The sequence below is a fragment of the Giraffa tippelskirchi genome, chromosome 8 (genome assembly GCF_054371585.1).
Source record: "Giraffa tippelskirchi isolate mGirTip1 chromosome 8, T2T-mGirTip1v1.2.pri, whole genome shotgun sequence".
NCBI lineage: Eukaryota > Metazoa > Chordata > Mammalia > Artiodactyla > Giraffidae > Giraffa > Giraffa tippelskirchi.
In genome coordinates this window covers 107991370-108015676 of record NC_137282.1, presented here as the reverse complement: position 1 = coordinate 108015676, position 24307 = coordinate 107991370, and the positions used below count along the sequence as shown (strand labels likewise).

General features: G+C 42.4%; 1 protein-coding gene, 1 long non-coding RNA gene and 1 other non-coding gene across 15 annotated transcripts in view; 2 read left to right on the top strand and 1 right to left on the bottom strand.

Annotated features, from left to right (window-relative positions):
* Positions 1 to 24307, bottom strand: part of OCLN (occludin) — a 47837-nt gene that overhangs the window by 11337 nt on the left and 12193 nt on the right. For all 13 annotated transcript variants that reach the window (XM_081518460.1, XM_081518469.1, XM_081518456.1 and 10 more), the window contains 2 exons: positions 21312 to 21473; positions 2930 to 3075 (listed from right to left, as the gene is read on the bottom strand). In XM_081518460.1, the coding sequence (XP_081374586.1) occupies positions 2930 to 3075; positions 21312 to 21473 (308 nt within the window). The remainder of the gene's footprint in view (positions 1 to 2929; positions 3076 to 21311; positions 21474 to 24307) is intronic.
* On the top strand, positions 7318 to 7427 carry LOC145519289 (U6 spliceosomal RNA). Its single transcript, XR_014063701.1, has one exon. It is a non-coding gene; the product is annotated as a U6 spliceosomal RNA (small nuclear RNA).
* LOC145516808 (uncharacterized) lies at positions 9590 to 14869 on the top strand. Its single transcript, XR_014061774.1, has 4 exons — positions 9590 to 9702; positions 11293 to 11494; positions 11873 to 11967; positions 13991 to 14869. It is a non-coding gene; the product is annotated as an uncharacterized LOC145516808 (long non-coding RNA).

The window sequence follows — 24307 nt, the reverse complement described above, 5'->3', positions numbered from 1 at the left end:
CAGTATGATTCCATTTTATAAGAATTCTGATATGGTGACAGGTATCAAAATAGTGGTGATGGGGGAAGGGGAGTATCCATGAAGAAAAGAATGTTTCAGGACACTTGAAATGCCTCTCTTGATGTGGTGGTAGTTACTTCAGTGTTCACATGCATGAAATCTCATCAAGTTTATATCAAGATTAGTGTTCTTTACTGAATGTATGTTATGCTTTAAGGGGTAAATATCTTTGTATTGAGGTACCTCATTCTTAACCTGGACCTCAGACAATGTTCCCAATTCTAATTCCTTCTTTATCCACTGTAATAGCGAGGAGAGGCATCTGTGGGTTACTAAACACCTTCAAGAAACACCTGAGGAAAGGCAGGTTATGACTTAAACGTGCATCCCCTATGTCATCAAGATGTACACTGAATACTCCATAGCACTCAGTGCTCTGCCACGGACAACAGTCAACAATGTCTATTACCCCCCAGAGGCTGCAGGTTCATCACTACTACACACTGTTGCATTCATATCCCTTAGCACCACCCCTATCCTGCCCTTCTGCAGGGTTCTAACGCTAAGCATCATATTTACATTTTCCAGATCTTCAAAAAAGTTCTGGGGTGTATGCTGGAAGTACCAGCTGGTACAACCCTTATGGAGTACAGTTTGACTACACCCATCAAAGTCATATATGCATTTCCTTTAATCTAGCAATTCTGCTTCTAATATTTTTCCTCCAGATATATCCACATACTTGCAAACTGATAGACATACAATGTGCAAGTTTATTCTCTGCTGAGGTTTGTAATAACAAAACATTGGGGGAAAGTGTGTATCAATGTGGGATTAATAAAACAGATCTTAGTCTACCCATCTGATACAGTATTATGCAGCCATAAAGCAGACCAGCAAACTCTGTATACTGATAGGCACAGTCACTAAGACACACTGCTAACAATGTATTTAATATGTTATTACTTTTAAAAGGAAAAAATAACCAATATATGTACTTGGCCAGCATATTCATTTAAAATAGCCTCTGGAAGGACACAAAAGAAACTGGTAACACTAGCCGTTCTTGGGGAGAAGAACTAGATAGCTGGGGACAAAGGGATCCCTTTTGCTCCTCTTAAGTTTTACATCATGAATGTGATTTATTCAAGAACAGGTAAGATACTTATTTATTTAAAATTTATTTTATTTTTGGTTGTGCTGGGTCTTTGTGGCTGCATGAGGGCCTTCTTTAGTTGCAGAGAGTGGGAGCTACTCTTCATTGGGGTGCACGGGCTTCTCTTTGCAGTGGCTTCTCGTGTGGCAGTTCCTGGGCTCGTGGGACCCAGGCTTAGTTGCTGCGAGGTGTGTGGGATCGAACCTGTGTCCTCTGCATTAGCAGGAGGATTCTCAACCACTGGACCACCAGGGAAGTCCCTAAGATATTTAAATTGCTCCAAATGAATCTGTGACAATATCTTCATTCTCATGAAAAAGGACAGCATGTGGGAATGTTGTGGAGCCCTGCAAGCCTTACAATTAATTGGGAGGCGCAGCTGGTCACAAGATGCATTAGAGATATTTATTTTGTATGCATGGAAGTTGTGCAAGCCCTAGCTTGAAACTGTTACAAGGACTGCATCTCTACTGCACACCTCTTCTCACAGCCTCACGTGATTTGTCAAAATCCAAAGAGAAGAAGGAGAATAGAGAAAATGTTCTTCCTCCAAATCATTCACAACTGAAATCAAAAGCAAGGTAGAATCTGAAGAACCAAAGTATCTGGAGGGTAAGGCAGAATGTCAGGCTACCTCCAAATTCCAGTCCAGGGTAATAATAAAGCCTCCTCAAACTGATTCCAGACTTAACTCAGCTGCTAGTGTCATCTCATAGGGTTCCAGGCACCCAAACTATTGTACACTCAGAGTGGATCTCAACAAACTTGGCCCACGAAGTGGGGGCTGGAGATAAAACTTTGAACACTAGCAGATAAACCTTTAATGTAGAAGGACCCAATTAGCTAAAGGGAAGGTTTAATTTTTTGGTCTATGAAGGAACTTGAGGTTCTAGAATTATATACAGGAATACTGGTTTATCCTCCTTAGGCAAAAACTACATTCAAGTCCTTAACAATATCCCCAATGTCTCTCTCTTGTCATTAAGGTAAATTAGAATTCGGCTTCAGGGTAATCTAGGCCCACAACAGGGATACTATTTCAATAACCTGAATGGCACCCCCTCTAGGCCAGAAACTCACTGTGAGGCTTTCTTTGTTTTAACATGTAAAACAAAATCTAGAAGCTTTATCAGCTTCACGTCCTCCAGCAAGATGAAGGATCTAGCACAGCAAAGGGGATTCCCTGGTCACACAGTCAGTAAAGAATATGCCTGCAATGCAGGAAACCCAGATTTGATCCCTGAGTCAGGAGAATCTCCTGGAGAAGGAAATGGCAACCCACTCCAGTATTCTTGCCTGGGGAATCCCATAGACAGAGAAGCCTGGTGGGCTACAGCCCACGGGGTTGCAAGAGTTGGACATGACTTAGAGACTAAACCACCATCACCACAGCAGAGCAAAGGAGTCTCAGAATACTGGAATGCAAATGAAGTGTTCTAATTTAATAAAAATGTATGTAGATAGTGTTGACCAATGAGTAATCTCTTCCTTCTATTAAAGAGATACAATAATTACAGGCAGGAAGAGAGACTGAGAACCACAATTAGCTCTGCTCTCAATCCACAATACCCTTCCATCCTTATCTAAACTTCAAAATCAGAAAAAAAGAATCTTCTGCACCTGTAAGGCAGAGATCGGTCTTCAGCCTTTGTGAAAAATGTTGGATTTTTTTTTCTTCAAGCTGAATGGCACAAAATAGCAACTAATCTATAAATACATGCAAATCTCATTTTTTCAGACTCATTGTAGCAAAAGAAGGAAGACATTACTTACGGGGTTGATTTATAGGAAGACTCTGGATACGGTCGCTTCTCGTTCACTTTACCGTTGGAGGAGTAGGCCGCCGGGCTGTCCACTCTCTCCACATAGTCTGAGAGGGGAGGAGGCATGTCTTGTGCACCTGCAGAAACGTTTTTAACCTAAGGAAACAGTTTCAAGAGACTCAGTTACTACTTAGCCTGTAACTTAAAAGGGGAAAGAAACGGAAGAAAAATATCAAATATAAAATTATCTAATGTTTATTGGGCTCATTAAATACTACTAACCTATCTGACCTTGTTATTATATAGTATTAATAGTCAAATCAGCACAGAAATGGTGCTATTGTTAGTTTAACAAATCCAGAATCAATTACAAAGAAGAAAAAAAAATCCTAATTATCTGATTCTCATCCTGATGTGATTAGACAGAATAATTATCCACCCCATTTTAGGAAGACTAATCTCATTTTATCTGGCCCTAGAGTTACAGTGAGAATTTTCATTTCTAACAAGTTCTAAGTAATGCTGATGCTGCTGTCTGAGCACCACTCTTGGAAAACCACTGATCTAGGACAAAGAATATTGGTTCTTCTTAATCCATTCACCCTAAATATGGCATTTTAAAACCACATTAAGAAGCCCAGGCGCTTCCCTAGTGGCTCAGTGCCTGCCAATGCAGGAGACTGGGTTTGATCCCTGATCTGAGAAGATCCCACATGCTCCAGAGCAACTACGCCCGGGTGTGCCACAACTATTGAGCCCATGCTTCACAACAAGAGAGGGCTAGAGAGGAGCCCACAGCACTGAGAACTAGAACTAGAGAGCAGCCCCCGCTCTCCATAACTAGAGAAAAGCTTGTAAAGCACCAAAGACCCAGCACAAACAAAAACAAAAAAAAAATTTTTAAAAAGCCCAAACTGATTTTTGATTTATTAATAAAATATCTGTTTATTCTCCCTCTACATTTTCAATGGCTATATCACTAATAGCCTATACAGTATAGTCAGAGCATCACTGCCTTCTCTACCTTCCTTCCTGTTCCCTGTTGACGCGTGAGTGAATCTGTCCTAAGAACTAATACACATTGGAGATTATGCCTTGTTAACATGAAAGGTTTCCCAGAGAACCTTTGGGAGAAAATCTATATATAATAATCACTGAGATGGATGAAACTGGAGCCCATTATACAGAGTGAAGTAAGCCAGAAAGAAAAACAACAATACAGTATACTAATGCATATATATGGAATTTGAAAGATGGTAACGATAACCCTATATGCGAGACAGAATAAGAGACACAGATGCATAGAACAATTTTATGGACTCTGAGGGAGAAGGTGAGGGTGGGACGTTCTGGGAGAATAGCATTGAAACATGTATATTATCATATGTGAAACAGAACACCATTCCATGTTCGATGCATGAGACAAGGGCTCAGGGCCGGGGCAATGGGATGACCCAGAGGGATGGGATGGGGAGGGAGGTGGGTGGGGGGTCCAGGAAGGGGAACACATGTAAACCCATGGCTGATTCATGTCAATGTATGGCAAAAACTATTACAATATTGTAAAGTAATTAGCCCCCAACTAAAATAAATAAATAAATAAATAAATAAATAAATAAATAAATTTATACATGCCACACACACACAAAAAATAATCATAGCCAATTAGAGTTTTAACATTGTCTATTAGATTTCATGCAGTAGATCTAAGACTTTAAATTTCACCTAAAAATCTTCCACAGTAATTACTCTGCTGTAAAAAATAACTGCTAAGCCCAGACAAATCAGAGTTTTTTCAAAGTAAGGGAATAAAACTAAGGTGGCAGATGGAGATAACTCAAAAAATTATTTCCATGAAAAAGGTTAATTTTTCAAAAATAGGGCTGGTGGGACTCTTTTACCTTGGTGATGAGAACAGCAGCATCCAATTAGAATACCTCGGTTCACTCCAGATCTGCTGACTACAAGTTCTAGAAAGCCTCAATCACATCATCTGCAAGACATGGGTAAGCTACCTGCTTCATAAAGTTGTTCTGACAATTAAATGAGATGACACGGTGTCACAGCACGGGGCCTTCGTGACCACAATAAAAACTCAGGAGATGCTGGTTTCTGTAATCAAAGCTGTTGGAACTGAACAAAGAATTTTTACAAGTATTTGAAGGGGACAACAGACTTCTAATGGGTTATTTTGCTATGTAAGTCTTTGCAACGAGATTCAGCATCAACATAGTGTAGTTCCCTGCCACACACACACACTTTACATCTTGCTGTCCATAAAGCACAACATTAAAACCTGACCTACTCCTTTCCTATCTCTGCTCTATCACCTGTCACAAGATATTTATTTATCTACCCCTTGAAGTACATAGAGGTATTTATTCTTGATTGTTTAGTATTCCCATGAGTCAGAGAGGAATGGAATCATTTCCTTCTGAAAGTGGAGTTTGGCAGCAACTGGGAAACCAGTGGGTGGATTACCAGGGAGTGTGCTCAGATACCACCACGGGGGGTCGGGTGGGAACCATTCCTGGCGCCCACTGAATTCTTGAGGACTCCACAGCATCCCCAAGCTTCACAGCCAGAGGCCCGGCCAAGCCAAAGGCATATTAGGTTTAAAAAGACATCCTCTTCTCAAAAACCCATTTAACTCTTCTCCAAGTTTCTTTCCTCTCTGCAAATTTTGCAGAGGGTGCAGAGCTCATGGATTTCCTATTGACTGTGGCAAACCAGAAACCAAAACCTCCCCAAAGAGGTGTCCGGGTGTCTCTGCAGAGACTTCTTACTGCCCAGGAGGGAACGTCCTTCTTCTTTTTTTTGCCAGCTAATCCTTCATTGGACTTCAAGTCCTGACTCACTACCAAGCACAGTCGTGCCACCCCCTTCCGGGGGCCTTCCACACATGCCCCCCGCGGGGAGAGGCATCTCCCTGTCTTCCTGTCCCGCCAGCTACCAGAGCACCTCCTACCAGAGCACGTGTGCAATGAAGACAGATTGTTCACACACAGGGTGCCGCTGCTCCAGCGTGTCTAATTTCAACAGGCAGTGGACTGCTCTTTAAGCCACCATCGTCTGCTTGCTTACAGCATGCCACAGACTGAACTGAGGGATCATTTAGTAGGTACACCTTTACAGGTAAAGGGAGGGGGTACCTCTACCTGTAAACTGACCTTTATCTAACACTCTATCTGTAAGCAGGTAAGTGAGGGGATCCCTGGAGAAAAAGAACCAGGACTGGTTTTCCTGACGTAAGACAGGCCATTTTGTGATCTAAGCGTGGCCACAATGCTCACCCTTGCACAGATCTCAGTAATTAACCACCTTGAGGGAACCAGGGCATGCAGGAACAGAAAAAAGACACTCAAACGATAGTGCAGTGATAAAGCAGAATTCTAGTTCCTCCTCAAGGGATATACAACATATCTCTGAGTTTGTCCTAGTTCCTCAAGGGATATGCAACATATCTTTGAGGTTCGCATGAACTAAGGCTCCCAGCCAGGTGGAGGATGGAATGATGTCGACACTCCTGACTTCAATCAACTAAAGCCTGGATTCTGTCAACCTCTGCCCCGTATTCCATGCTGAATCCTCCTCTGCTCAAGCCCCTTCACAAATACACAGGTACCCTTTGCTTAAAACTTCTTAAAACTTCCTCAGTTTCGCTGTTCGGAAAGATGCTGCTTCGGAAAAGATCCCCAGTGTTCTCCTTACTCGCTGCAAGTAACAGTAAATTCCTCCTTCTCCCGACCAATGGCTTGGTTGTGTCTCTTAGCTCAGCACCCACCAAGAAGTGAACCCAGTTTTTAGGTAACAATACTAAGTACTCCCTGAAGGAGGAAGCAAGGGCTAAGGGTACCACAACAACTTTCCCAAGGACCTACACCTAGTAAATGGAAAAGTGGCATTTAAATACTTGAAAGCCTCAGCTTCAGTCCACTGCCTCTCCCTGGACAGCTGTCTGCCTGCCTTTCTCTTTGGGTCTCCAAAGCCCAGCCCAGGACCTGGCAAAAAGCAGGAGCCTGGAGTCTGCTGCATAAAGGTTACCTCTGCTCTACTGCCTTATCAGATGAGCTATTCTGGGCTGAACTCTTTTATCTCCTACTAGAGTCAGCAGAACCGCACAAGCTTGACCACTGCCTTTACCCTCCAGTACAAGTCTTTTGTTACTTCAACCTTTTTCACACACATGCACAAAAAATTTCAAGGCTGTGCTCGCTTTGGGGGAGCAATGTTCCGGTAGCTGCAATGCACGAGACCAGAGTTTGATCCCTGGGTTGGGAAGGTTCCCTGGAAAAGGGAATGGTGATCCACTACAGTATTCTTGCCTGGAGAATTCCATGGACAGAGGAGTCTGGTGGGCTACAGTCCATGGGGTCGAAAAGAGTCAGACAAGATTGAGTGACTAACACTTACTTACTTACACTAAAATCAGAACAATACAGAAAAGACTATTAGTATGGTCCCTGGGCAAGGATGACATGCAAACATGTGATGTGGTAAGTATTTGTGACAAAAACACCCAGCCAGTCTTAAAGATGAATAAGAAGTACCTTGTCCTTGAAAGGAGTTAAGTGTCTAGAGGCAGAGGCAAAATGTGTTTGTAAAACAAGGAGTAAGGTCATTTTTTTTTCCTTTTTATGCTTCACTTTTCCCCAAAGAAGCTAAATATGACTTTTCTCATAGTACCGACGCGAAGTGAGTGTAAACCTGTTGCTTTCAAAGGACAGTGGGAGGAGGAGGGGAAGCCACCAGTATCAGTCATCATATGAGTCCTCAACCTAGGTTTCAAACCTATGGTGAGAACAGGGATTTCCGAGACTCACTGTTATTATTGATAGGATCCCAAGCCAGCCCGCAAGGCCCACAAGAGGCAGCTCAAGTTCTTTAAACAAACAACAACAAAACAACGCTATCACTTTCATAACTATAGTGAGCTTTTATAAAAATTTAGAACCTGAGAAAAATTTGGCTTAATTCTAAACAGCAAATGGTGAAGTCTTCCTCAAGGAACTTCAGAGCAGCTCTAAGAAATTAGGGGCAAAAGAAAGCAGAGTGAAAAACAAAATTCTGTAAGATTCGTCTTCTACCAAGTACTGAGGGGAAAGAAAAGTTTGAGAGTCAAGCAAACGCCGGAATTTGCTGCTGTGAGGCTAAGAGGAGCGTTGGGCCTGAGGCTGATCCACCCACAGGCTCTCTGGGAAGGTGGGGTGGTGAGGGGAAAGGGCGTTGCCAGTCCAGAAATCCACAAGGCAGCGCCCAGCTGGCCGCTCTTCACTAGGATCTGCCTGGAGAGTTCCTGGTCCAAATAGCACCCCTACCCCACAGACAGACTTTTTTCATATAAAAGGGAAAGACAAGACAGCAGAAGACACTCAGATAGGCCGAGGCTGAGGAGGAAAAAGATCCGTAACCAATCGAGTCCCAGACAGGCACACTATAGAGGCTAAATTCTAAAAGGACAAGCACTCTCACCAACCATGTTTAGGAATATGAGTTATTAACTTCAAATGACAGCAAGTTTTACTAGGAGTTATACTCCAATCAAGAAAGACATTTCTAAAATGTCAAAATGAAATAAATTCAAGTGAAATAATTGCAAAAGATCTTCAGAGGAGGCAGTTATATCGAGGACAACATTTTGTTCAGAATTTAATTATACTCATTAGAAGTGGTCTATGCCACTTGTGGAAAAAAAAATCTTTGTAACAGGTAACATCTAACAGCCCTTGGAGAATTAATGAAAACATCCCACATCCCTGTGGGGTGCCAAGGGGGGGCACACACAGGGCAGCTCAGCGCAGCTCTGCTCCCAGCAGCTGTCAGCACCGAGTCTTCCTCCCGGGACGCGGATGGAGCTGCCACACCAGGCAGATCAACGTCACTGGTGCACAAGCAAGCCTCACCACCTTTAAGTCAGGGATGGAATTAATTCTAAAGGTCAAGGAAAAAAAAAAAGGTCAAGAGTATTTTAGATCAATTCTCTCCTCTAAAATAAAGTTGGGGAAAAACCTTTCTTTCCACACAAATCATCTAGAATTAGAACAAACAGAAAGGACTAACGACAGCCGTGCCCCATTTTGCTCTTGGTTCCATCTACATCACAAGCTGCTCACACAACACAGGAAGAGGGTCAGACTGGACCTGCATCCCACTGGTGCAACATCTGATAGAAGTCATCGACCTCTAAGGAGAGGAACGCTCACATGCCCGGCAAAACCTGACCCCATTTGCCCCTCAGCACTGCCCAGTAAGATACAACCATCTTCACACTCAGATGGGGAAATTCAGTCTCTAAGGTTCAGTTAACTTGCTCTAGGTCACACAGAAGGTGACATGGTAGAAGGGGGATGTAAACCCGGTCCACCTGCCTCCCAAGCTCAGCTATTTCTGGCACAACAAATGATACCTCAGTAATTTAAATATGGCGTGAGGTACCCATCTCATCTGGGCACGACTATTCCCTGCAAGACAAGGAACCATTCTCACAACCTTACCTCCTCACCACAACTGAATGAGATACAATGTGAATTCATTTTGAAGAGTCTTATTTGCCTACCAGACTATGGTTCTGAGGCAGCTTTCGACACAAAATTACTATGAATCTGTGCTCCAGTCATCTTACCTTTGTTTACGTCATTGTAGGAACACCACCCTCAAAAACGGAAACAGTGGGGCTTTTCCTGCTTGGTGATTAAAGTGGAGAAATAAACCTGACGTCAGGGGGAGGAGCGCCTTCAACTCCCAGTTTTACAACCTGAGGTTTTGTACTCGAGTTTTATAACGGTGAGGTCCACCTTCCACCTTCCAGGCCACGTGCCCTGGCACTACAAGTTTTCAAAACATGCAGTGGTCCAACTCGTTTTTCCTGTTTTCTGATATTTTACAATCACAGATGCTCCCCCAACAAGAGCCTCTGGAAAGGCTCTGCCTCTGGAAAGTTCCCTCAGACTTTTCTCCACCCTCGGTGGCTTGAAGGCAAATGCTGCCAAATACGCTAATCCCACAGAGGAAGAGATCATGGACCAGGCTTCAGAGTCTGATTAATTTACGTTGATCAGTTGGCCCTGGGGATTTAGGAAACACAACGCTCCCCATCCAAACACAGGCTGCCCATAGGGAAGTACTGACATACACCAGCAAAGGGGAATTGTGAAGCTCTTAAAGAGTCAATGAATTGCTAGAGCTTCGGAAGGGGTGAGGTGGAGAAGCTTACACTCAGTGAGTGATCCCATTCGAGGCCCCTGGCTCTAGAAAGGGAGACCGTGGAGCAGACTGCATTTTTACACTCATGCATCTTGTGCCAGCCTCCCCAGCAGCTGTGTCACAGGCACGGCACACCTTAGTTCTCTGAGCTGATGCCGGGCACCACCTGGCCTTCCAAATCCCCTTCGGTTTACTACAGCACTCCCTACTACCTCAGCATTCTCTAAGTTGGCCCTTAACTCAAAACCCCCTGGGCTGGCAGGATTAGGGCTGCAGCCTGGCTCCAGGGAACAGTGTGGAATATTCTCACAGTGTGGTCCCCAGACTAGCAGCATCAACATCACCCAGGAACTCAGGGATGCAAGTTTTCAGGCCCCATTTCAGATCTGCTGCATGAGAAACAGGGGTGGGTGGGGGGAGGTCTGAGAACCACTGATGGGGGGTGGGGGTTTTCCTCTATGTCACAGACAACTGCCCTGTTTAGACCATTATACCTAGACTTGAGTGCTGGAAATCTAGGAATCCCTGCTTTCAGAGCCCCACAGACACTCAGCAGCTCTAGTACTGCTCACCTTCCATTACAACAGTCTATGCCAGCTCCCCAGGATGCCCTGGACAGACAGGGCCTCTGTCCTCCCCACTGCTGGGTTCTGAAGGTCAGTCCCGAGATAGGACACTTGCATTCTCGTTCCATTTCACCCCACCCGAAGCCACAGATAACAGCAAAACTTTTGCCAGGGGGAGAGCCCAGTATACCAACTGTCGGCAGCCCATAGAACTGCTTTCACGTTAAAGAACGCTTGGGCTTACTGGTTGAAAATAAAACAGCTATTCGAGTTTCTTCAGCTGTCTAACTCTGACTACCGGCACCGCCCTGTCCTAGTCACCTGCTCCACCTGGGTAGAAGGAGATGAGATACACAGCCTACCTACACCTCTCAGAAAAACATCTGTTCTTATCTCATAGCAACCTTTCAAGTAAGAGGAAGAACAATACTTTTAACAACTGCAACCAACCATGAAATGTATTTATATTTGGGGTATTCTGACCCAAGCTCCTTTATTCCATGCCATCACTGCGAATACTAACACAATTATTACTCCAGCTAAAATTGATTGGGAATTAATAAATTATGTGTTGGCCCTGACCTAAGCCCTTTAATTGTTACAGGATCAGCATATTCTGTAGATGGAACTTCTATTTTCCCGATGTACACAGAAGAACCTACTAACTGAACAGGCAAAGTGATTATCTTCATCAGAGTCCAAGGAAACCAAAAACTAGCCAAGGCTGACCACAAAGGACAGTGTTCAGAACCCTGCCTCTTCTCTACACCCAGCCAGATCCTCCTCACTAGCTCCTACCTTAACAGGTAAGTGCTGGGAACAACATTATAACAGTCCTGCGTCACAATGTCCAAGCCTTAGAAACTTCTAGAAATAAGGCTAAATATCACACTTGTTAACTTTAGATCTAAGCATTTCCTACTTAAAAATAGGACTGTGTTTAACAACCTTCATTTACTACTTGGTAACAATGGAGAAACAGTTTATGGCATGTTCTCTCCAAACATAGTCTGTTCTTGCTTCTGACATACATCATGTGGCATAACAAGAAAATGTGCAACTTAGGAGACAGGCAGAAAACACTCCCTGAAAACTGGCACTCTGATTTGTGGTAGAGAAAAGCACTTTACACACTTATTACCTCATTTTAATGTTCGTGCTACTAACTGAACTATTTCCCCCAGTTCTACTGGCAAAGAAAACGGAGGCTCGGAGATCTGAGAGGCAAACACGCCAAAAAACACAAGTTATAAAGGCAAATGTAAGACTTATCCTGCTGGTAAGTATGTCAGGCTTGAGACAAATTAGTGAAGCCCTCTGCAAACCTCAGTGTCCCCTCGTGTAAGAAGAGTATCCACACTGTAAAGACTGCACTTAAGATTATAATAATAATGTACAGAGTGCTATAACTATAATGGCTATTTAGGAAATGGTGGTTCCTATCTTGCTTTTCCTGTGACTTTTTTAAAAATAATTTTTGGCTGCACCAGGCAGCATGCTTGGGATCTTAGTTTCCCAACCAGTGACTGAACCCATGCCCCCTGCAGTGGGAGCTCAGAGTTCTAGCCACTGGATCTCCAGGGCAGTAGCTACTGTGACTTTTTAAAAAACTTTGTTGCCAAAATTAAGACAGTGGAGCTCACTCCCCAAATCAGCCTGATGAACTGCACTGAAAAGAGCACCGAGAAAGCAGAGTCTAAACCTCTGGCCCCCAAGCATCGAGTCACCCCCAAGTCTCCATTCATGGCTGTGTCCACCTCGAAGGTCTTCAGCTTCCTTCGTGTAAGTTCACTGAGACAGACTGGATGACCTGAAGTCCCAGACTGCTCTTAGATTCTGTTTTCTTTTACGTTACCAAAGCCAAACTAAAAGTTAGTCACAGGAGCACCTGAAAATGAAGTGCTTAACTTCTAGTAACTATTTTGCCAGAATACCACGGTATCAACTATCAACTAAAACTAATTTCAAGTACACACATCTTACACTCAGTTCTTTAATATTTACTGTAGGTATGTGCTTTTCCAAAGCCAGATCCCAAGTTCTAGGTATTTACTCTATAGAAAATGAAGATGTGTGTACTGATATTTATATTTATGACTTTCTGAAAATGCAGGTGGGGGAACAGATTAACATGTACCACTCATATTCATGGGTGTAAGGGTATCACCCTCTCCAACCTCAGCTCCAGCAGCCGTGGCTGAATAGTCTGTGTACTAGCATTCTCACTGTGCTGGTAGGACACAGCTCCTCAGACCACAGTCCCCTGTCCTTGTATGAGACCAAGCTGGAAGGGACAAAGAGGGATCTGAGCAGTTTGACACCCTCCAGGAGCAGCCAACAAATACTGAGGGGCACTGAGGTGAGACAGAAGCCAGCAGAGCACTAAGGGGCCCTGGGTGAAGCAGGCACATTCAAAGCTTCTCAGAAACTCATCTGAAGCTACTCAAGTCGCACTTTGCATTTAAACCTGGTCTGATGACACAGACATAAAAAATGAAAAGGGCAATTACAATTAATCCATGTAGTGCAGGGACTTCCCTGGTGGGCTAGTGGCTAAGACTCCGAGCTCCCAATGCAGGGGGCCTGGGTTCCACCTCTGGTCAGAGACCTAGATCTAACATGCTACAACTAAGAGTTCGCATGCCCCACTAAAGATCCCACATGCTGCAGCTAAGACCCAGCACATCAAATAAATACACAAAAATAAAATTAGTAAATATTAAAACAAAAAAATCCATATAGCACATATTCAGGTGGTAAGGATCATCTACAGAGTCGTTTCTGTAGAAACTATCTCCCCATTCCACACAGTACTGTGGCAACTGCCACAAGCCAGATGATGTGTGAAGGGCCCTGTCCTGGGCACAGTGCTAAGTGTGAGAAGGGCCACCTGACCCAGGCCTACTCATTCATCAGCACCCCCTCTCCCGGTCAGTCTTAGGTGAAGCACTGATATGAAAACCTCAAGAGTTCTAAGTAGCTGCTTTCTGCTTGCCTTCCAGGCAGGAGGGAATCAAGATGAGAAAGCAGATCCCAATGGCCTTGAAGTCCTGACGCTAGCTGTCCCTGATACACAGCCACATCCTTGCCTCTGTGGCTAAGTTGTTTCAACTCTTTCTAGGTTTCATAAATCACCATCTGAAATCTTGCAGATAAATTCCTTTTTACCTCTCCTAATTTGTTTTTGTCAACTATAACTGGTACTCACGCAAAATTCTTTTCTGCACAATCAGCTGTTTTCCTTTCACTCTCGCTGTAAGGCAGACAGCCATACTTTACTGGTATTCTTTGCTTTCCCATAGGCATCTCACATTCGTCTTCAGAGGCAGACCAAATAATACAGCCAATTTCATAGACAAGAAAACTGAGGATCAGAAGGGTTAATCTGTTTACCAAAGAGTACTGGAATCAGGACTCAAACCCAGAGCTTTATTGTCCCTCTACCAGGAATCCTCTCCAAATGAGGCTTCCCTGACATACACAGAAGTTAACAAGAACAGAACTGATCTTAAGAGTCACAGCGAAAGCAGGGAAGCTGGAATTCAAACCCTGGTATTTTACCTCCCTGATACACTGCTTCTAAGTAGAGAAGCCAGCACACACAGCAAGAGTGGAGCAAAGGGGAAGACTACCAGTCCCACAGGGCTGTTCACCTGAGAGTAAACAAAGGGTGTCCTCTAAAGCAGTGCTACCCTGCAGAGTTGGTAAGTATACTTAGGGCACCAGCGAGGAAGTCTGCTCAGTGTGAGAACATCTAAGGACATCTACTCTGATCACAGTGGAGCCACGAGTTCCATTCCTAGCACCGAGAAGCACTTCAGCCATGCGATCAAGACAAGAGAAACGGAAAGGAACACATCGTGGTCTTTTCTAGTGAAAGCAGGGGAGGCACTCCGGGACAGGTCACCTCTGGGAGCAGGCAGAAGCAGGGGGGTGGGAGAGTGAGAAACATGGGCTAATGTAACTGAGACCTAGTAACGTAGGGTGTATGGCAGGATGATGGGTGTTCATGATGAAACAAATCAACAAACAACAAGAAGGTTATGAATGGACCAAAGACGACAAGATCATGAACAAAGAATGGGGAAAAATCAATTTCTGTGCGCTCGAGTCCAATTAAAGAGACAGAATATATAATCATTAAAGCTTTCCCTAAAAGCACTTTGGCATGGAAATGCTCAGCTGGGGCTCCAATCCTGGTTTTGTTACATTATGTGAGCCCAGGCACATAGTGGGGGAAGGAGAAGCTGGGATGAATGGAGAGAGTGACATTGAAACATACGGACGGCCTGTGGGAATTTGCTGTATTACTCAGGGAGCCCACAGACACACACTGCTCTGTGACGACCTAGACGGGTGGGATGGGGAGGGAAGTGGGAGGGAGGTTCCAGAGGGAGGAGATGTGCGTGTATGTGCCTATGGCTGATTCATGTTGATGTGTGGCAGAAGCCAGCACAAGACTGTAGAACAGCTGTCCTCCAATTAAAAATAAATTTTTAAAAAATGCTTTCTGTTTATATAATAGCAAAGTTACCCTCAACATCAATTTTCTCCATTTTCAAAAAACATTACACATACTTACTGTAAGAAAATGACTTTATTATTACATAATTATTCTGGTCAAAAATTGGAAAAAACCTAATACATAACAATACAGATTGGTCAAATACATCTCTCCAGTGGAATGTTACTAGAAAAGGTGTGTAGAACCAGAATTTCACACACTGCTGATGGCTGTATAAATTGGTACATCTCCTTTGAAGGGCAATTTCTCACTATCTATCAAAGTTACAGACGTGTGTGTATATATACCCCTTAACTCAGTAATACTATAGGAAAGTTAGCCTACAGAAGTATATACATGGACAAACATGTTTACAGGGCATACCAAGTTTTCTTGCTTTTTTTGAATCCTATCATTGTCTGTAACATTAAACAACAAATGCACGCACCAATGAGAATGATTACATAAACCATGGTACATCCATACCACGAAGAGGCGATCGAGTGGTGAGGAAAGGTCACCAAGACACACTGTAGGACTTTCCTAATGGTCCAGGGGTTGAGAATCTGCCTGCCAATGCAGGGGACACAGGTCTGATCCCTGATCGGGGAAGATCCCACACGCTGTGGGGCAACAAAGGCCACCTGCCACAGCTACTGAGCCTGCCTGCTGCAAGCAGAGAAAGCGCCAGAGCAGCGACAAAGACCCAGCGCAGCCGAAAACGAATGAATGAATGAATAAAATGATTTCACAAAAAAAGACCCTGCTGGGAATTCCCTGGGGGCCCAGTGGTTAAGAATCTGCTGTGCAATACAGAGGACTTGGGATTGATCCTTGGTCCCACATGCTGCAGAGCAACTAAGCCCACACACCACAACTAGAGAGTCCACGTGGCACAACTAAGATCCAACACAGCTGAATAAATAAATATTTTTTTAAAAAAGACACACTGTAAAGCAAAAGGGTGAGGTGCAGACAGAATGGTGTGATCAGTACGTTAACTTCTGCATAAAAAAGCAGGTAGTGTATTTTTCTTTGATTTTATTTTCAGGACATAAAGCACTGAAAGGAATTATAGGAAACTAAGAAGAGCACCTACAAGGGTGGGAAAGATACTCGGAAACAGACAAACGGAAACACAAGGATGGGAGGGAGACTGCCCTGTGTTATGCTTTTCTGTTTTTGTTGACAAATTATAATTCTGACCATGGATTTTTTAAAAAAGGAGTAATTAGAAAGCTTTTATCGTGCCAAAACATACAAAAATAAAAAGTATCACACTGACCAATGCAACAACATAAATGAATCTCATAGCATTATATTGAGTGGACACAAAAGCACACAGTACATAATTCCATTTATGTGAAGTTTAAGAATACGCGAATCTAACTGATATGAAAGAAATAAGAGGAGTCATCACCCCCCAGGGGATACTGACTAAGAGGCATGAGGAGACCTTGGACACTGCAATGTACTATATTTTGATTTAAGTGCTGATTACAAATGGGCTTATATGTGTAAAACTTCACCAAGCCATACAATTAAATTTAGTGTACTTAAGCCTCTTGATGAAAGTGAAAGAGGAGAGTGAAAAAGTTGGCTTAAAGCTCAACATTAAGAAAACTAAGATCATGGCATCCGGTCCCATCACTTCATGGGAAATAGATGGGGAAACAGTGGAAACAGTGTCAGACTTTATTTTGGGGGGCTCCAAAAATCACTGCAGATGGTGATTGCAGCCATCAAATTAAAAGACATTTACTCCTTGGAAGGAAAGTTACGACCAACCTAGACAGCATATTAAAAAGCAGAGACATTACTTTGCCAACAAAGGTCTGTCTAGTCAAGGCTGTGGTTTTTCCAGTAGTCATGTATGGATGTGAGAGGTGGACTATGACGAAAGCTTAGCGCCAAAGAACTGATGCTTTTGAACTGTGGTGTTGAAGACTCTTAAGAGTCCCTTGGACTGCAAGGAGATCCAACCAGTCCATCCTAAAGGAGATCAGTCCTGGGTGTTCACTGGAAGGAATGATGTTGAAGCTGAAACTCCAATACTTTGGCCACCTCATGCGAAGAGTTGACTCACTGGAAAAGACCCTGATGCTGGGAAGGATTGGGGGCAGGAGGAGAAAGGGACGACAGAGGATGAGATGGCTGGATGGCATCACCAACTCAATGCACATGAGTTTGAATAAACTCTGGGAGTTGGTGATGGACAGGGAGGCCTGGCGTGCTGCGATTCATGGGGTTGCAAAGAGTCGGACACGACTGAGCGACTGAACTGAACTAATGTCCTTTATTCTGTGTGTATATGGATATATATGTTACACTTCAGTAAAAGTTTTTAACAGTATCAAAACTGTTTTTGAGGAGGTGACTTCCCTGACAGTACAGCAGTTAAGACTTCACCTTCCAATGCAAGGGGTGGGGGTTCGATCCCTGGTCAGTGAACTAAGATCCACATGCCTCGAGGCCAAAAAAATCAAAGCATAAAACAGAAGCAATACTGTAACAAAGTCAATAAAGACTTTAAACATGGTCTACATTAAAAAAAAAAAAAAAACTTAAAAGAATTTTTTGAGGAATATTTAATGATGTGATAAAAAAGCCTCTAAAAGCAAGTTTAAAAAGGTAGAATTTGACACTAATAAGGACTATAATCATAATTCTGAATTAGAATAAGCAATAGGAGAGGAAAAGGATTAAATAAAATACACCAAAAAGGGAACTCGAGATGGCAGAATTTTCTTCATACTTCACAGTATCTGAAAAATTATTCACCGTTACCAATCAGATAAATAATCATATATATACTTTCTAATTCAGAAAAAGTAACAATCTGGGGTTTGAGGACATAACAGAAAAAAATAAAGATTTAGAAGTTTAACTAAAAGAGCATTTAAGCATTTAAAAATACAACAATGTTGGTACAAACTTAACTGACTACACAACATCCAGTGTGCAAACATGGTCTGTTTATTTTTACAAAGTACAAGATATCCAGAAAGGGGAGAAAAAAAAAAACCCTAAGATTCCTAAGAAGGCAGAGAAACTATTGTGGTGGAGATTGAGAGACAGTAAATTAGAAAGTTGCAGGTTTTCTCACAGATAATACAAATGCGTTGAAACCTGCTTAAAAAACTCTGAAGGCTCTGCTTGTTGAGCTGAGGCTTTGCTCTCTTAACCTGAAGATTTTAAAAATCTAAGAAAGGCAGTAAGATTTAATAATGAATGTCTGGACATACCCCAATGTGTAGAGAAAGAGTAAACAAATATTAAGTAGGTAACTGTGCCTTCAGTAAGTTTAGTAAGATACCCACCCCTACCCCAAACAACCCATTATTAGGAATATATATATATATATATATATATATATATGCTGTGTTGTGCTCAACCGTGTCCGGCTCCTTGCAATCCAATGGACTATAGCCTGGCCAGGCTGCTCAGTCCATGGGATTTCCCAGGCAAGAATACTGGAATGGGTTGCCATTTCCTTCTCCAGGGGATCTTCCTGACCCAGGGATCGAACTCATGTCTCCTACAACTCCTGCACTGGTAGGTAGATTCTTGACCACTGCACCACCTGAGAAGCCCTTAATATGTCTTACTCATCCATAATTAGAATTCAAATTTTAATTCTCACTTAGTACAGGTAATTAATTCTAGGTTGTTTTTATGATATTAATGTTTAATAACCAAAAAGAAAAAATACTAATCCACTCCACTCTCAGGCACTTTAGATGCAGCATCAAACACTTCCACTTGGGCGGCTATGTTATCGGAGTGAAACCCACTGGAGCAGAATTATTGCATAAGAGTGGAGAAAGGAGAGTAACAGTCTGCATCTGGTTGTGGAAGTAAACTCAGGCGAAAATGAAAATGAGGGATTGAGTTCAGCAAAGCACACCTGGGCAGGTGAGAGGAGAGGGAAAAACAGAAGGAAAAACACAATACCTGTAGCTTAAACCAAGAGCTTATTTCAAATAGCCTTTCTTAGGCACTTCAGTTGGGAAAACAAAGGAAAAGGAAATGAGGAATTTAAGTGATTAAGTTTTGCATGAAACATGAGTGCGTTCAAAGTCTCACATCTGCTATTCAACAGATGATTATCTACTTTCATATGATGAAACATTTATTACTACAGACAAACTATGAAGTTCACATGAAACAATCTATAGGCTAGCTATCAAATTTCTAGAGATTCAGTGAGGAAGCATTATAAAAATATTGCCTTTTTAAAAATTAAAAGTCCCTTCACTTCATCATCATCACCACGTCCCTAAGTTACTATGGCTATCTTCTGTCAAATTATCAAAAGCACCTAAAATTGATTAAACTTTCACGACAGTAAAGTCAGATGAGAAGCCGAAGTTCCCTGGGACTGTAATATCTCTGGCCCTGGTCTCTCCTGAGTCACTTTTTAGGCTCTCGAAACCTTAAGTAAACAAATCCAACAGCCAGTGAAAACTGACACGCCCAGAAACTCTCAGCGAAACCTTGACTTCACAGTTCACAACAGACCGTCCTATTCCCTCTACAGGTGGCTTTGCCTGGAGCTAAAGGTCAAAAGAAAACAATCCCCAACACCCTCACCTGTCACAGGGGGAAAAATGAGAAAAACAAGCAGCAGGCTTCCAGGAGAGGTCAGGAACACAGGCATCCACAAACCATACCTTTGATTTTCCTGACTGCTTTGTCTTAGTACCTCCACTAGGAAAACTTCATCTACATTCCTAAATGTCTTATTTGAAGACAGGTGCACAGCATGCAAGAGCTAGGAGCCTTCCAGATGATCAATATCTCCACCCTCGACCTGACCAGGACGCACCCTCAACCCGCTCCGCTCCCACTGGCCAAAACCAACCTATCCTGGAACCAGAATCCAGGAGTCTCAAGTAACCTTCATGGCAAGAAACCAATCTGCTCAAAGAAACCAAGGAAGGCAGTTTCCGAGGCTGCTCTCTCAAAAACATCATAACACAGCATTTCCAAGAAACAAAACAGGTTAGTTAGCTATCAGTGCTACCGACCAGGAGTCTTGGCCTCCTAACTAAAAAAAAAGATCACAGACCAGACAAGAAATTCAGGCAAGGCTTTACTGAGGCCCCTGCTACAACAGGGGGAGCAAGAACAAACAACTGGTTCCCCTGCTTGCCTGATTCTTGAGGGGGTGGCGAGCTTAGTCTTCAAATGGAGTAAGGGTAGGGTGTATCCCAGGGTCGGGTCAAAGGGGTTGCCAAGGTGGTTTGCCCACCGCTTAGGTGATGCTGTGTGCAGGGGCCTGGGCAATACCCTGCTTTTGCTCCCAACCCTCTGCTTTTGCTCCAGGCTCTTCAAAAACAGCAGTTGGGTTTTTTTGGTCTCTTTGTATCCTTTGTCCAGAATCTGCCCCAACTGTGCATGCATACAGTTATTTTTAGTCCCAAATAATTCATATTTTATTGCTCCAGGAGAGGTGTCTAGGTGCAAGCATTGTAGCACTGGAGCAAAGGGCCCCAGGTCCCAGTTTATCTCAGAGGGACTTTCTACACTTTCACATCATTTAGGAAGCCACCTACTGATAGCATTAACAGTATACGCAAAAAAAAAAAAAAAAAGAACCTGCTCTAATCTCTGCCTTCACTAAAGTATTTCATATATCAATGTTAGTGCTTGTGAGTCACCAGGCTGTTCTCCATGTAAAAGGTTTAAAGATCTCCCACCTGCCACCACCCTAAAAACACCCTCACGGATCTTGACCCAAGACAGTGCTTCCCTCCAAAACGATCAGCAGGAAAATAAAAGGGAAGAGGAGAGGAGTTGTTTTTTTTTCTTCAAAGCCACGTTTTTGTCCCTCATGATTCCTTTAAAAACCATTTCTGCTCAGGGCCTAGATCCACTTCTTAGTAACAGAAATCTGGCTTTTTACCTCAGAGCAAATCTAAGTCCACTCACTCCACTTTATTAATGTTCAAAGTAAAACCTGAGGCCTCAACTTTTGCAATATACAAAGGCAATAATTCTAAAAATAAAATTCCACAAAGCACACTAGATCAAATTGAGACAGATCTGGGGTGTTTATAGAAAAAAAACAAAACAAAGCAAAACTGGATGTTTACTGACTTTCATAAAACACTTACCCACTCTTCAACATTGGGAGGCTGCTCATCATAAATACGTTCCTTGTCCCACAAAATATTTGACTTGTCATAGCGGTTCATCTTTCTTCGAGTTTTCACAGCAAAGAAAATCATTAGAGCAAAAGCCACAATAACCATGAATCCCAGTACAATGGCAATGGCCTAAAAAGAGATTAAAGATATTGAGATATTTAGCTTTTAATTGTTTACTTTATTCCAATCCACACTCTAAAAATACCTAAGGCCCTAATAACTAGCTTAACTGCTCTAAAACTGATACAAACGGTTACATTGTAAGACTGCAAAACCTACCCCAAGCCACACAGGTTAAGGCTACACACACACACACACACACACACACACACACACACACACACACACACACACACACACACACACACACACACACACACACACACACACACACACACACACACACACACACACACACACACACACACACACACACACACACACACACACACACACACACACACACACACACACACACACACACACACACACACACACACACACACACACACACACACACACACACACACACACACACACACACACACACACACCTCTCTATCATGAGTCAATTCTCGGAATATGCATCCCTGGTTTAGAATTATAGAAAACTAGTTCTAAAGTCTGAGAACTAGGGGCCATATTTTCATAAATAGAGGCTAATGGCCAATAAATTAACTCAATCCCTGGTATACTTCTAAAGGGTTTTGAAAAATGTTATTCACAGAAGTTGTTTCAAATATCCAATCATACTTATATAGTCTTGTTCATAACACATGCTTGGCTCAACTTCTTACACTCAATGTAAATTTCCAGTCCAAAGAGAATCTGCCTTACCATAAATTATGCGGACATAATTTAACCAAGCTATAAATTAAAGAAAATGGGCTGATAATTCAGTTAGTCTGTTAGTTTCCTGTTTTAGGTGTCTTTTGCGTACTTACTAGAAGGGCCTGTGACAACGAAACCCCACCCGACAGCTCTCGTGTCTGACAGGTATGTTAAATGGAACACTGGCCTGGAAGCACTTAGAGTTGAACAGGTACCAGGACTCTGGCCTGAATGTCTGCTAAGAGGAGGCTCTCTTTGTAGCTGGTCTAACAGTCATAACCTTTTTCAAAGAATGTAGGTTTCAGGTAGTCAGGACTAAGAAGGATGACAGTATGGTAAGACAGGAGTACCAACCCTCAGCTCTATTTACCAAATGTCAACAACAAATACTCTGAAACCTACATTTCAGTCTTCAAAATAATGGTAGTTACTGGAGAAGGTCTAACCCCCAAAAGTGACTCATTCAGGTAAAAGAACGAAAACTCCTGGGTCAGTGTAAGGAGAAAACAAAGAAAAAAAGATTAGTAACTTAGAAACATTTTAATTAGAATGACGCACGGTTATAGAAGGCAGGCTTTGCAACCGCACCTGTATATTTGAATCACCTAACAGCTTTTTGAAATACTGACTTACACAATGAAAATTAGCAAACAGTTTTAAAAGAAATTAAAGAAGACCCAAGTAAACGGAAAGACACCCTATGTTCACAAAGCAGAACACATCATAAAGATGACAATTCTTCTCCCAGCTAGGATTTTGAAGAATTGTGTACAAATTCAAAGCAATCTTTTCAAAATCCTAGCTGACTTTTTTTGCAGAAATTGGCAAGATGATCCTAAAACACATATGAAAATACAAGAGATCTAGAATCTAAACCACAAAATCATGAAAAATAAGAACAAATTTAGAGGACCACCACTTCCCAGTTTCAAAATTGATGTGACAAAGCTGTAGCAATCAAGGAGTGTGGTACTGACTTAAGAACAGAAACACAGGTTAATGGAAACAAGTTGAGAGTCTAGAAATAAATCATCACATTTATGGTCAATTCATTTTTGACAAAGGCATGAAAATAACTCAATGGAGAGTTATTTCAATAAATAATACTAAGACAACTGTATATCCACATGCAAGAAATGCTGGACCCCTTCCTTATGATGTGACCCACGTTAATTCAAATTATAAAGAAAACATCACAGTAAATCTTTGTGACCTTGGATTAGGCAAAGTGTTTTCAGACAACACCAAAAGCACAAGCAACAAAGAAAAATCAGATCTCATCAAAATTAAAAGCTTTTGTGAAAAAAGCATCAGCTAGATGTAAAATGGAGAGAAAAAATTATAAGGGACTTGTAACCGAATAAATAAAATTTCTCACAACTCAATAATAAAAATCCAAATATCCCCACTAAAAAATGGACAAAGATTCTGAATTACCATTTCTCCAAAGAAGATATACTAATGGCCAATAAGCCCAAGAAAATATCATTATCTATCAAGGAAATGCAAATCAAAACCAGTATCACTTCATACTAATTAGCATCAGTTCAGTTCAGTTGCTCAGTCGTGTCTTTGCGAGCCCATGGATTGCAGCATGCCAGACTTCCCTGTCCATCACCAACTCCCAGCTCAAACTCATGTCCATCATGTCGGTGATGCCATCCGACCATCTCATCCTCTGTTGGCCCCTTCTCCTCCTGCCTTCAATCTTTCTCAGCATCAGGGTCTCTTCCACTGAGTTAGTTCTTCGCATCAGGTGGCCAAAGAACTGACTCACTGGAAAAGACCCTGATGCTGGGAGGGTTAGCATGGTTAGAATCAAACAGAAAAACAATGCTGCTGAGGTTGTGGAGAAACTGGAATCTTCATACATTTCTGGTAAATGTGTAATCATGCAACCTCTTTGGAGAAGAATGTGATAGTTTCTCAAAAGTTTAAATGAAGAGTTTCCATAAGATCCATCAATTCTGGCCCTAGGTATATACTAAACTCAAATCACATTAAAACAGGTTTCACACAAAAGTTCAGAGCATTATTCATAACAGCCAAAATACAGCCAAATGTCTATCTGCCGACAATAAAGAAAATGTGGTATATGCACACAATGGAATAGCATTCAGCAATAAAAAGGA